Raw genomic sequence first — 14,775 nt, 5'->3', positions numbered from 1 at the left:
TTCGCGTTAGGAGGGGTTCCTTTAGGACACAGGCTTTCCCAGGCCTTCTAATGAGTCTAAGACCTTGAAGGTTCCACAGATACACACAGTTCCAAGGCCAGAGCCTATTGTCTAATGTGAGATTCTCAAAGATCTCACGTGAGTTCTCAGTGATTCTTCCTGGCCACTTTTCCCACACCCACTTGTTTACCTTCCTGTTTGTTTATTGAGGACGAAGGCACATTCTTTTATCAGTGGCCTATGTTTTGGGGGGTGTAGCCTTTCGTTGCAGCCTATTCCTTGAGTTACATTCCACAGTGCAGGCTTCCCCCAAAATATTCACCTGAGAATTTTTCCTTAGGCTTCACATCGCTTCCTTTATAGCAGAGACAAAGTAACTTAGCACTTCTAATTGGCTTTTCACTTTCCAAATGCTTTACACATTAACTAATGAACCACATGATCTTGTGATAAGCTGGATCCCTGGGTTGGAGCTGGGACACTGGGTTAGGACAGGCTGTCCTGGTCCGGTGTTCCTCGCCCTCACACTCTCCCTTCCCCGCACATGCTGCCACCCCTCCCACCCCCCTGCCCCCCAACCCCCAGAATCGGAATGTGTTGGGCTAAATGGAGCTGCGGCCCAGGGCAGCCCAGGGCAGCCTTGCATTTAAGGCAGCCTTCGTGGAACACAGGTTCTGCCCCTCTCAAGTACAATCTCCCGTCCGTGGCTCTATGGCCAAGTGTGTATGTATGTGTATTGGGGAAGCAGTAGTACTGGGGGTCAGGGGTGGGGGGAATGGAAGGACAATACAATAGAAAGGTCTAGTAAGGGAACTGACCATAGTGCATCTTGGTAGAGTAAAATGAGCACTGGACTAGGAGTCAAAATATCTGGGTTCCTAGCTCATCTGTCCCACTCACCAGCTATGTGATTGTGAAACCAGAATTTACTGAGCACATACTATATCCCTGGTACCTACCACACCAGGGTACTACTGATATATATGATCCAATCCCTGCCATCCATTGCTCACAGACTTTTAAGGAGAAAAGTAAACAAATTATAGTAAGATATGGTAAGGGAAACAGTTGAAGTATGTATAATCTACAGGTAGTACAGAGAGTAGATAATTAACCCAGGGGAGAAGCAGGGAATTCATGGAAGATATTCTAGAGGAGATTTCACATGAGCTAGTTTGGAAGGAGACAGAAATAGTTCCATTCCAGGAGAGGGGAACAGCACATGCAGAGAAACAGTGGTGTGTGTTCAGAGAATTCTGTTTCGTATGTTGGTTAATGTAAGGTAAATGACAGAGAATGTTGAGTAATGAGGCTGGCAAGTTAAACGGGGTCTAGTCTTGAATACATACATGCCTTTATACAATGATAAGGCACTTGGACTTTATTCTGCGGGAGATGGGAAGCAGGTGAAGGGCACAGCGGGATCGCTATATGTGAAGAAACCTTAACTTAGCTTGGTTTAACATGCATGAGGTCTGAGATTTTACAGGTAGTAGCAGCATTAAGACCTATGGTCATGAGGTACTCTCCTCTCCAAGGCAGTATAACATAGTAGAGAAAATAGAAGCTTTGGAGCCAGATGGACTTGATTTTGATTTATCTCAGTACATGACTCATATGGATTAAATTGTAAACCCCCCCCCCAATTTCATATGTTGAAACCCTAACCCCCAATGTGATAGTATTTGAAGATGGGGCCTTTGAAAGGTAGTTAGGTTTAGATGAGGGTGAGACCCTTATGATGGGATTAGTGGTCTTTTAAGAAAAGACAGGGAATTCCCTAGTGGTCCAGTGGTTAGGACTCAGTGCTTTCACTGCTGTGGCCCCAGGTTCAATCCCTGGTCGGGGAACTAAGATCCCATAAGACACGCAATGCAGCTAAAAAAAAAGAAAAGAAAAGACACCAGAGAGCATGCTCTCTGTCATGTGACGACTCAGCAAGAAGGCAGCCATTTGCAAGCCAGGGAGATGACCTTCCCCGGGTACCAAATCAGTTAGAACTTTGGTCTTGGACTTCCAGCCTCCAGAACTGTGAGAAGATAAATTTCTGTTGTTTAAGCCACTCAGTCTATGGTATTTTGTTATGGCAGCCTGAGCAGACTTCTACAGTGACCTTGGGGTAATTGTTAGCCTTTCTGACCCTTAGATGTCATAATTTATAATTATGACATACCCTTTATAATTTATAAAATTATAAATTAATTCCTGCATTCCACTTAGAGTTTTGTGAAAATTCAATATGGTTAGAATGTAAAGCCCCCAGCACCCCATCCTGGCACAGGGAAAGCTGACGTGTGCTGCTGCCTTTTCACTCCTTAGAATGGAACCTCCGTCAGCACCAGAAGTGAGGCAGGATGCACCTCCTTCATCTTTGGGACCAGGCACCCGTGATTGCCGGTAGAGACATAGAAATGTTAATATGGTGAGAACCCCAGAGGTAATCTGGTAATTTTTCCCCTGGGCTGCGTCGTCTCTCCCTCCATCCTCCCACGTCCATTTTCCATAAACTGTGCCATTAATTCTCTCACTAGCTAGTGGAATGATATTTATTTATTAAGAACATACTTAGCATACTCCCAAGGAGCAAGTTAAAGCTCAGCTAACAGCTTCAGTTTCTGGTTGTGAGGAAAAATTCACTGAAGAATGTATATGGAGAGTTTCTATGTATGGTATAATTTCATATTAAAACACTATTAAACTTTATGCTGGATGAGGGAGAGAAGGAAAAAAATCCCAGTGCAAAAACAAGTTATGAACCTAGGAGCACAGTTTCGGAATGTTTATTTTGTCAGATACGCAGCTGACATGATTGGCTCTAATGGGGTGGTGATCCTCATTGAATTGCAGATGGCTGTGAGTGACTGAAATACCACCGGGACTTAAATAAGTGGTGCATACTGTATTACTTAGGCTGCATCCTTTAGCCAAGTTGAAGGCTTCTTTTTCTCCATCCATTCCCAACACACACATGCACACACGTAACATGCACACACATGCGCACACACATGCATGCATCTATCCATTCCAGAAACTCCGTGTAGAGCCTTAATTTCCCATCTAGAACAATGCCGACTTGCCTTTCCTGACCTTGCCCCTTTGCCCTCTGCCACCAAAGTGCAGCCCCACCACACACACACACTCTCTCCAATGCAGATAATGGTGTCTCAGATCAGTCTGCTTTGCTGCAGCATCAAGACCCAAATCAATTTATCGACTCCGTCAGAATGGCTGGTATAGTAATTGTTACAAGAGAAGAATGGAAAGTGAGAACGTGGCCACATGAAAAATAAAAATGACGTTTTGTTCTTTCCTGTCCCCCCCCTTTTTGCCTCATAGATCTTTATGTGTTTACACAGCAGAGAGCACTTTACTTAAGTTAATCAGCTCCTTCTACATTATTAATTGTGACAGGGTGCTACATGACAGGAAGAGTATTATGGGAAACATTGATCTCACTCAGATGGCGTGGACCTGAGCGGGTTTGGTATTCCTTCCCCCATCTCACTGCTTTGGGGTCCCATCAAATCACATTTCCCTGATTGACAACACAGAACACCTCCCATCAATACAATTGATTCTGTGAAAAAGGACAAGGAACATTTTTCAGCTGGAGATAGATGAATTATGGTGATGGTAAAGAGAACATTTCAGAAATCTTTCAGTTTAGAAACTTAAATTGGGAACTAAGGTACTATTATCATCCCAAACACAAGCCTAATTTATATCCTCAGAAAAATGCTACTATTAAAAGAAACTTACTACAAGTGAAAAATAGATTTAGTTGAAGCCAGCAGTGAACCTGAAGATATAATAGATGTTTTTAAAAGGCCATCCGCTAATTTTTTGTGGGACATTTTTGGTTAAGTGCACATCTTTGAAAGACATTTCATTAAAGTTCAACTTTCATGGCTTATACCTGTAGACCCTAACATAAATCCTATGTGAATGGACAAAAGTGAGTGGGTGTCATTTGTGACCTGGAAATAAAAGGTCAACCATTGGATTTATAGCTTTTTTAGTGAAAAGAACATAAAGATTCCTGCCAACTGGAGTCAATCCATATTTTAATGTTTCCTAGTTAAGATTATAAAATCAAGAGATTAGGATCATGCTGTTCAGTGAAGGTCAAAAATTAAATGTGATGGGCTAAGTGTCATTCCCAAGAGGCAGAAGTTAATATTTTAAAAACCGTTTCTACCACTGGCAGTCAAGAAATGAATTGTCCATGATCATTAACCAAGGTAAGGAGAAATCCCACTATTATTACTAAATTTAATGATGATTATTACACTAATCAACTATATTGTTAAATTACTCTGCTGTTCTCCTTTAATGTCCCCAAACAGTAATAGTGGATCGATTGCTGTCAAATAATTCTCATATACAATTGTGAACAAGTCATGATGAGGGCTCGTGGATGAAGGCTTATTTGTGGGAAAAGAAGTTGTGGCTATTTTATGGATAAAAGAAATAACATAGAACCTTACGCTGCATATAACATTCTTCTAAGACCAAGACTCTGTGACACTACAGACATGTTATTAAGTAAGATTCACCAGGACAAGTTTTTTAAATACAAAAAAAAAAAAAAAGAACATGCATTTCTTTTCATTATCTTTTTTTCTGTTTCATATTTTTGCCATCTTTTTCCTTCTTTGTAGGGAAAGAATCCATTTACAGGTCCTTTTCTTCTTCAAACTTGTAGAGCTCTGGATCCCATCTCCTTAGGATTTTTATTAAGGGAGAAGAAAGGTTCTTTAAAGGTGTTTATAGGGTGACTCAGACACATGTACCCCATGCCATTTTCAAATCCATTTTAAGATGCTGGTATTTTGGGAAGTTACAGAAATTCAGAATCCTGAAGCTGATAGTTTTCTTAAAGATTGTCACCTCCACACCCCATCATTTTTCAGGTATGACTTTAAGTGCATTTTGGAATAAAGTGTGTATACTTTTGATAAAACAGCCCCTCCAGACAAGAGGGCCCAAGCTCAGGGAGTTGAAACGACTTGTGAAGCCACACAGCTAATCAGAGGCAAAGCAGGTCTGAGAGGCAGGGTCTCTGACACCAGGGAGGGAAGGGACTGGTAGTTTAATATGTGGCTGAGGATACGGGTGAACAGTTTCTATTTTACAGAGGTGTTTTATAGAAGTTCCATATCCATTAGACTGACCCAAGTGCATTGGAATCCTGAGGAACAAAAGCATATGCTTCCAAAGTTCACCGTGCAGAATTTATCTTCACACACTACCACCTAGTATTGTGTGCGTGTGGTGTGTGTGTGTGGGGTGGGGGGGTGGGTTTTAAACCTGTGCTTCTGTCTGTGCTCTGGGGAAGCTTTCGGTGGTGTATTTTTCTAACTTCTGTCCTTCACAGTGCAGACAAAGGTTAAAACTCCCATCTACTTTCACAGGCAAATATTTTAAGGTACTTCTATAGGAGGCAGGGAGCCGGGAGGACCTTGGATTTAAAGTTCAGCATTTACATTTGTAATTTTGCCTAATTTCTGTGCTCACATTAATTAAATCGAAATTGTTTAATTAGAATAAAAAACTGAAATTGATCATTAGGATTAATTTAACCTGATAGGCTTTGTGTGCTTTTCTAGACAAATATTATGAAATGTAGTGATAATGACGCAGCAAGAGGTATAATTTCACATCTTATAATGATTTTAATATCTGCCAGTTGTTCTCTCTGGTATCTGGATAGCTCTCAATGTTGCTATTAGTTCCATCATTACCATTCAGCTAGGGCCAGGCTGTATCTCTCTGCTGGCTTCTTCCCAAATATTTTTTCCTGTCAAAGTCTAAAGATGTACCAAATTCTCTTCACCCCTCCCTCCTAATAACATAATCCTTTCCCTTAACCCACCCCCACCATCTTCCAGGAACGCTATTTGCTTGGCTCTTCCCCTGGGCCTTGCATCACAATGACCTTTGTAAAACAAGAACTGCAGAATGACACTCCTTATGGAATTCACTAGTGCTCCTCAGTTCTGGGGACAGTGACGTCAAATCTGGACTGTCCCTCTGCACCCCTTCCTGGCTGCTTGCTTTGAATAAGAACCAGGCACAGAATTAAGCTCCGTAGTAAGATGAGGGATTGTACCCACTGAATAACTCTAAGGGAGCAGGAGAGAGAAGGCAGCTTCTCCAAGTGCCTGATTTGTGTCCAGGAAATAGCTTGCCCTCTTCATCCTGTGCCTTCCATGTAGCTCCATCCAACGAGCATGTTTCCAAATTGGTGGCCTCTGTTTCTAAAAGAAAATTGCTGAAGGATGAGAGTACTGTTTTGCCCTAAGATTCAGCATGAATGAAAATAACATTAGATCTGCATCAGTCTACCAACACACTGATGAATGTAAAACTTTTTGAACTATCAGGTCAACTATCAAATTATTTTGTCTTCAGAAGAATTAAGATCTGCATGGATAGATTAAATCCTCAGGAAAATCTGCAAAGCATTTGAGTATCGAATTCCTCCCATCCACCATTTTGCCAGAGTTACTTAAAAAAAAAAAAAAAAATTGACATTGGCAGTTATGTTTACTTTGTTTCCTGCAACAACCCTTAAGGCAGAAGTTCAAAGGATAGTGGAGAATGAGTCAAAATTGGATAGATATTTATGAGTAAGAAAGAAGAGAAACAAAAACTAGACAAAGGAGAGAACATGTGATTCTCAGTAATTTGGAATTGAGTGACCAATAGTATAGTAGAGACTATCACATATGCAGATTATTATCTTTCTGCAGCTTGGCCAATCCTTCCTGGCCAAAGGCAGAGAAACTCTTAGGGTTGTGAGTCCTGATTTCATTCAGTCGTCATAAGTAAACTGCCGCCCCCAAAGAAACTAATTTTATCGTTCATTTCTACAGAATGTCATCTATGTGGATTCTACTTTTATTCACATCTTTATCCAATAGAAGAAACTTACTATGTTCATAGCAAAGGGTTTTATTTGGACGCATATTCACATTTAATTTGGTTTTTAAAAATCCTTAATGTGTCTAGCATTTCAGCTAGGCTAAGTTCAAGAGATTGAGAGAAAAGAGGATATAGCCAGCATACTCAGGCTGTTATTGTATTTATCCAAGAAAAGTGACTGCCCATTATGTACTAGGCCTATATGGGCTAGCATATAGAGATAAGGTTTCTGTCTTCCCCATGTCAGAAAGGAAGACACATACATAAAAAAAGCATCACCTTAGTTTAACAGCTTAGTTTAAGTTAAAAGACAAAACACTTCCATATTTTCATGTATTATTTCACTTCATCCTCACAACCACAGTGCTAGGAAGGTGTTCTTAATCAGAGGCACAAACTGAGACCAGATTCACAACGGACTCAGTCCATCTTCCCTGAGCCAGGTAGTTTCTTCTCTGAATCCCCACAGCAGTGCTTTCTTTTGAGCTATTTATCTGACTTATCACCTGTCACTGTGCAGGGATGCAGCTGCTGAAGCTGGAGTACTGGGAATGCCATACCCTGCAATGCCGGGTATGCTCACCTATCAGGAAAGAACTGCTCCAGGGCCAAGATGCTATAGAGTAACACTCAGGTGTTGAAGCATTGGTTTATTATTGCTGTACCCACTTTCTTGCTAAACTCAAGTTCACAGAGAAGTTGAGTGGCAGAGTTCCTGGTATTGTTTGTCCGGCTCTCCTTCCATTTCTGTCCACAAAGACCATCACTGCTTTCTCTGAACTCCAGGACCCTTGCTTAACAAGGAGATTGAGTCTTAATCTCAGTCAGCCAGGAAGCCAGTTCTCTCCAGATTGGTTTCTATGAGCATCTCAGAACCCCTACTTCAACCCTTCAAGCTTCTAAACCAAAAATAGCCGTTTCTTCCTCTCTAGTGTAACTTTGTTGGCTGGAAAATCCCTGAGATCTTTTTGACCTCAAAAATCCCTTAGGTTTTTTCATAAACATAATAAGGAGTCCCTTCTGAGTTGGGGACATTTATCTTCATAACACTTTTTAACTGCATTTTTCAAGTCAGACAACCAGTTTACACAAACCCTAGGTCTTATATTTGGAGGGAATAAATATGCATTGACCACTTTCCACAAAGAGTTGAAAATGATTTCAGAGAAATCTAAAGTCATGAGTATGGAATTCTAGAATATGCATCCAGAATCGTTTTAACTGGAATGTTACCACGAAAGCCTTATCGGGAAAATTAAGAAGATTCAGTTCTCCAGGCCTGGCCTTGTCTTTCTTCCCCTCTTTCTTTGACTTTATAGTACATCTGAGGAAACTTTTAATACTAACTAAAGCTTGCTGTTGCCTGGCCTCTGAGTCTAAAATGCCTGAGAAAGCAGTACAGATTCCAACTGTAAAACATTCCTCCCCCAAGCCTTGGAAACTAGTGTACAGAGGCCGGTAGAGTTCAGAGGGAGCACATGTAAATGAGGCTCAGTTATAAACTCCTGAGGAGTGTTTTATTTAGTTTAAACCTGAACTTGAACTTGTAAACCTGTTCCTGGAGAACAACACAGAAAGCTGATGCAGTAGAACAGGAAGCCATATTTCAGCTCAGACAATTCACTTCTTTAAAGGAAAAGAAAGTCTCCGGGTAATTTTTTTTTTTAACTGAACTGCCTTTAGGATAGCACAAGGTGGCATCTTTGCAAGATTTTTGTGATTGCAGAATCAGAAAGAAAGTTAATATGTGTCATTTGAATTTGCCACCATTCTTGCAAAGTGAACAATGGGATCTCCTAGCCATAGGGTGATTTAACAAGAGAAAAGGGTATTTAAAAAGCCAAAGAACACATAACCATCATCCAATCTGTAACTGGTTTCATTAAAATATAATAAAGTGATAGGTATGGAACTGTTCCAAATCGGCACTGTGTGTACGAGTTCTGAGTTTGTTCTTAAATCTCAATTACTAGGAGAGCACTACCAAGTAGAATTCATCTGAAAACAAAGTAAGTGATTTTGTTTGCGTGCTTGATTTTATGACACATTCTTAAATATGTCTTCAGGAATCTTTGCTTATGAAATCACCATCTTTAAAGTCATTACTAAAAGGTAAAAATGGATTAAATTTTCTGTGTTAGAATGATACTACCTCTCTCCCAGAAGCATAGATTCCTGACAGGGAAGCCTAGTAGCTCTGCTGGTCCCATATGTTACGTTCACGTCCAAATCATTGATAAGACCTTTGACAGAGACCCTTAATGCTGTAGGATTTCACCTTTGCACAATCCCCCAACCCAGCCCTACCGAGAAGCTTCCAACTCACCTCCCCTGGAAGAATATTCAGGAAGAGTCTAATTGTTTGTAGTAGTGAATATTGCTTAGTTGTAAATTTAATCTACAAATATAGAAGGAAACAAATCTGAACATAAAAAGCATTTGCTGTTTCAGCATTAAAAAAAAAGTACTGTCATTTGAAACTGCCAACTCCCCCATGTGGGTTTGTTTTGCAAGTCACGTCTTAACAAAGACAAGTTTTGTTGCCATAAAACCCTAAATCCTACCACATTTTCAGAAGGAGGAGGAAAGCATTGTTCACTGATCCCTAGTTTGTGCTTTCAGGGATGGCACGTAAGAGCTTTGACTGGACTTGGGGAAATCATTCCATTTTTATCCAGGGCAGTTGGCTCCGATGAAACCCTAACCCCGTCGGGTGACATCTAGGTCACACCAATGCCTCCCTTAATGATGCTGCTTACATTTTAGGCCAGTATTTCAAAGATCTGTCTCTATGTTTGTTATTTCCTCCCCCAAATAATATAATAATATTCTAACAACTGGTATACTGAGGCCTGTTCTGCAGATAAGTAAAGTTGTGACCCCTGATGTCACACAGACTAGAATTTAGGTCTCTGACTTTTTCCATGGTCAAGCTCCTTCTAACCTCAGTGAGGGATATGAACAGTTTTATCCCTGCCAGTATCACATCTACACAGTGAACAAGGAAAAGATGACTCCTGGACCAATGCAATTGAAAAGCAGGTGTTCCCAGAAGGTCAAAGTGTAGGAACAGGATCTTTGTAGTGTAATCAGAGCAGCCAGAGTCCCAGGGCAGCCAGTGACTGAGCTGAGGCTTGAACCCAGGCCCCTGCCTCACAGTCTGGTGCTGAGTTGCATCTTACTGTACTCTCGCTCTCTTCTCTCAAGAATCTGAGAACCGAGATGCCACAACCTCCTCTGCGCTCTGTCCGGATCCCGCCTCTGCGCCTCACTTGTTTGGCTCAATACACAAGCTTCCATCCCGGCTGCCAGGCGGGGTAGTTGCGGTTGCAGTTGAGTGTGCCCGCTTCCTTCCTCTTAATCCAGTGAATGGAGTGGGGAGGGCTGCTGCTTTGCATAGCCTTTGAGAGAGTAGGGGTCTGCCCTCATTCTTGTCGGAGATCGAACACAGGTGGAGAGGGAGAGAGGGAGAGAGAGACTGGCTGGAGGGGTGGGTGGAGGGAGGCAGGAAACGGGACTGGAAAGGACAGAAGGAAGGACCCTGGACAGGGAACAGAGAAGGTCCGAAGCGAAGACCCGTGCTCGGGGCCTGGCATAGAGGTTACCCGCGGGGGTGGGAATGGGCACAGGGGGCAAGTACCATCCGGTGCCTAAAGGGCTCCTTGACTGGAAAGGTTAGTTTGGGAATTCGTTTCTGGCAAAGTAGCACATCTTCTGTCGTTCTCTTGCAGGAGGTCTCTGGGAGAATTTTTGAAATTACTGAACTTTTCACTTCAATGTTATTTTTTTTCCTTACCAGATTTTATCTACCTGCACAATCGGAACAGTAAATCTACATGATAGATTTACTGTGAACCTGAGTCATGTTTGGGAAGAGCTTTTCGGCTCTGGGGGAAGAGCAGGAGTGGGGAGGCACTCGGTGGCATGATTATTGTAACGTGGCCACGCTCGGTTGAGCGCCGACCTCCACTCCCACGCCTCTCTTTTTAAACCAGAAAGGTTACCTCCCTGGGCCACCACTGGGCCAGCCCCAAGTGTGACCGTCTGCACTTGTTAGACAACAGGCATTTAATTAAAATTGGAATCTGATGTGTAGAAAACATACATTTTTTTCATTTCATAGCTCCCCAGGAAATCATCCTCTCTTCCTGCCCTGTTCCCCTCAACTCCCCCTGCCGCCAAAAAAGAAAAAAGAAAGACAGACTAGGGGAAAGATGATTTAATGTTGAAAATCAGAAATTACAAAGGGCCAGGCTGCCTTCTTTATTTTTGCCTTTGGGGCTGACATTAGCCAATAATAAAGCCTGTATTGTATCTTCAGCCCAGAGCCAGCTCTTTTTTTATGGCTAACTTCCCATACGGAAAAGGGGTCGTCCCTTTTCAGAGCATTCAAATACAGCATTTAATGAATCTGTAACTAAAATCTTTCATCTTACTTTTGTGCAATAAAAGGGGTTGCCTGATGCCTTCTGATATTTGGCTGGACGTCGTGGAATCAAAAAACATCTTAAAGCACAAATAATAGACACAAGGCCCAAGCTGAAAAATCAACCTCAGAACACCCTGGTCACAGCCTTTTCCGCAGCAGAGCCGTCCAGCGCACCGTCTGGGCTCCTCCCAGAGCAGACGCGGTGCCATCGTAGGCAAATAGATAGGAACTCTGGACGATTTCATCGGGTCCTTGTCCCCCTAATCTCCACGCTTGCACCTCAGATCTCAAGCAGCTTCCGTGGCGTGGGCTCACTTTAATGGATAATCTATTTTTCATGAAAAAGCAGGAAATAAGCTGTCTCTTTCATAAAAAGATTTACAAAATGTAATCATTGTTGAAATATTCCCTTTGAACTGCCGTGTCCACGGGGGTCTCCGCTCCCAGAGTCGTGCTTCATTAGAACCCCCTCACAAGCGGCTCCAGAAGGGCAGGTACACTGGCGGTGCCTGGCTTTGATGTCTTGAATGAATGAAAGAAAAGCACAATAAAAAAGAGCTGTTGATCAAGCATAAAATACTCTTTAAGCTGACAGAATAGCAGCGTTAACACACCCTAAGCTGCTTTTCGTTTTTCCCTTTTTTCCTCACATTTTCCTGTGCTTTGTGTACACTGGGGGTTGGTATTTTATAAGAAGTCTCTGATCTATGTAGTATGCCATTCGCTAACAAAAACCAAAATAGGATTGTTTCTGTCCCACTTGGTTGCCTGACTACTCCCTCCCTCCACACCCTTCCCCCCTTCGCCCCCCCAACCCCGACCCCGGATCCCCTCTCCCCCTCATCCCCAACTTCCAAGGCATGCAGTTCAGCCTTGCAAGGCAAGGGCCCAAATGCCTTTCATAAACTTGAGCCAATTCCTTTTGTGCAGTTGGTTTCGCTGCTCTGATTTTAATACCGCAATTAAAGACAGATTTTTATTTTCTCAAGAACTTTCTTCTGCAACTGGGGAAATGGAACTGACGCAACTGCTACCTTTAACTAAGAAATTATATCATTAAATGAGAGAAAGCCGCCTTGTTGATCAATGCCTTTCCAAGGGAACTGGTCCCCCGTAGGTCTCCTGTGGACCTTAAGGCCTGTACACACTTTATAGTTAGAGAGCCCATCTACCCTAGCTTTCGGCTTTTCTGTACTTGTCTCTTTCCAGGCATTAGCTCATTCGGTCCCCACAAAAACTGATAAAGTCGTTATCTCCATTTCACGGAGTCTAAAACTGAGACGCAGGGGTGCTAACTAACTTACCTAAGATCACTTAACTAGCATGTAATGGTTTACTAGTTAAATGATGGGATTCTGTTAACTCTGACTCCAGTGTCCCACCTCTCACCACCGTGCACTCAGCCCTCCAGTAAGTCGGCCGAGCAAATGTGAGTGGGCCAGAGTGCAGTTTTTAATTCGGAAGTCTTTGGTTTCACAAGGTAAAAGATTACTTGATAAAAACGTAAAGGGAAACCAGAAAAAAAGAACTTTACTTGATGGTGAGGCAGACACTAGGGCAAGTTGGAATACGGTGAAAGAGTCAGACTTTGGAACGACCGTTGGAATAATTGGATTGTGTATGTACTCTCAAGGTTTGGAGGTGCTGGATGGCTTATTGGGTAAAAAGATTAGTGTTTTCCCGTCTTGAGGTTTGAACCAAACGGAGGTCTTGGCCGGGAGCAGTATGGTCACTCTCCAGGGAGTGGTGGTTTGGACAACTCCTCTGAGCTCGTAGTAAGTAGGCCGCGGTCCATGTTACAAAACTATTGCACATGCTACGGCCGCAGTTGGCTGCAGTTGGCCCCGTCACAAGAGCTTTTCCATCAGAACTGCCTGGGGCGGCTTGTGGAGACCTGTGTCTCTCTGGGGAGAGCACCTTCACCTGGGGAGATGTGGACACGAGGCACGAGCGTGGGTGTGGCACAGCCGTGCTAGAAGTCACACATCTAAATGCCTCGTTGGAGTAACCGGCACCAGGCTTTGGGAGCCTTGGAGATACCTCACTTCTTCCTTTCTTCCTTTATGCAACAGTATTTATTAAGCCGCTGGAGTTGCCACATGCAAGAAGACAGTTCGTTTTCTTGGGGGAAAAAAATAGGTTAATGACAGTTCAGTGACTGGGACAGAGGTAAAACCCCGGGACTAAAGGCCTGGAGAAAGACCCCTTGGAAGAAGGGACTGATAATCTGAGACAGCAAAGACTGGCAAGCATTAGCAAAGCCAAGGAGAGGGGGACCCCTGCGCCAAGGCCCAGCAGACAGAAAGTATTTGGCTTTGGGGGGATCTGGAAGAAGGTTGACACCGCACAAGTGTTGAGTACAAGCAGTGAAAAGATAAGGCCGCGAAGGTAAGCAGGGCCAGTCACTGCCCATTAACATTTTAGTAGTTTCCTGTACAATAAACAAGTCTTGGTTTAGTGTTATTGAAAACAGGCTTTCTTTAATTAACAAAATCACACAAGAAAAATGGCTGCAGAGATCAAAGCCCGTGGCTGGCAAGACCAATAACTGACACCTGGGTACAGCGTGTCACCTTTGTCAGATGGAGCCAGTGTTAGAAACTGCTTTCCCCTCATGGAATGCAGAATGGCCCTACAGTAGTCCTCTGGGGGCCAGAGGACAGAGTCCTGCTTACTTGAAGTCACACAACTGGTCAATGGAAAAAGTGGGACTAGGTCCTGGGTCCCTCGGACATTGGATACTCAGCCTTATCAGCTGACATAAGTTTTTAAAGATCCAACTGTGAGAAGATCAGGGTAGCTGGTCTCTTGAAGGATATAGAAGTCTAAAATCCAGCGCTTTCTTTCTGCAGGGCAACTCCTTAAGAGCAGGTACCGTATTTGTTGTACTCATTATATCCCCAGAGCCTAGCATACAAAGCACACAGTAGATGCTAGGACTTGTTACGTAAGTGATGAAGTACTCCCAAATGATGTATACTAACGTGAGAAACCAGGAGTTTCTCACTCTGAGGCCCTGTCCATTTCCATTGGATTAGAAGCGGGCAGGGGAGGCTACCAGGACTCTGGCTGATTTGCCAAGGACAACTCATTTGGGCTAAACGGTGGGCTTGAGCTCATCGAACAAGAGCAGGAAGCCAAAAATGACTAACTGGATTAATGTGACCCAGAAGAGATAGCGTCTGCTCAAGAGAGAAGTCAAAATGTTGACCGCAACTCATGCAGTACTGGTCGGCAACATCCTCTTCGGGGGCTGATGGAGTAGGAAGGAGTGGGGACTGGGGGCCGAGGCCTCCCTGTATTTGCGTGTTTCTGTTTTCTGTGTGTGAATGTCCTGAAATAACCCACCTTGCCTGGAGAAGAAAGCAAAGTGTCACACCCAGTTCTGGATTCCACATTAACAACCTCCTTCCGCAGCG

General features: G+C 43.1%; 1 protein-coding gene across 13 annotated transcripts in view; it reads left to right on the top strand.

Moving 5' to 3' along the window:
- The window catches only part of NFIA (nuclear factor I A), a 392,763-nt gene that overhangs the window by 366,017 nt on the left and 11,971 nt on the right, over positions 1-14,775 (top strand). For 9 of the 13 annotated variants that reach the window (XR_014261496.1, XM_082453615.1, XM_082453621.1 and 6 more), the window contains one exon: positions 2,320-2,422. The exons of the other annotated variants lie outside the window; for them this stretch is intronic. Coding sequence is in view for 8 of the 9 variants with exons in the window: in XM_082453615.1 (XP_082309741.1) it covers positions 2,320-2,391 (72 nt within the window). In the remaining variant the exon portion in view is untranslated. Of the gene's footprint in view, positions 1-2,319; positions 2,423-14,775 lie in introns of those variants that run through there. 13 annotated transcript variants of the gene reach the window in all.

This window comes from Balaenoptera physalus, assembly GCF_965194825.1.
Source record: "Balaenoptera physalus genome assembly, chromosome: 1".
Classification (NCBI taxonomy): domain Eukaryota; kingdom Metazoa; phylum Chordata; class Mammalia; order Artiodactyla; family Balaenopteridae; genus Balaenoptera; species Balaenoptera physalus.
The sequence above is the reverse complement of the archived record's forward strand: the minus strand, read 5'-3'. Positions and strand labels throughout refer to the sequence as shown.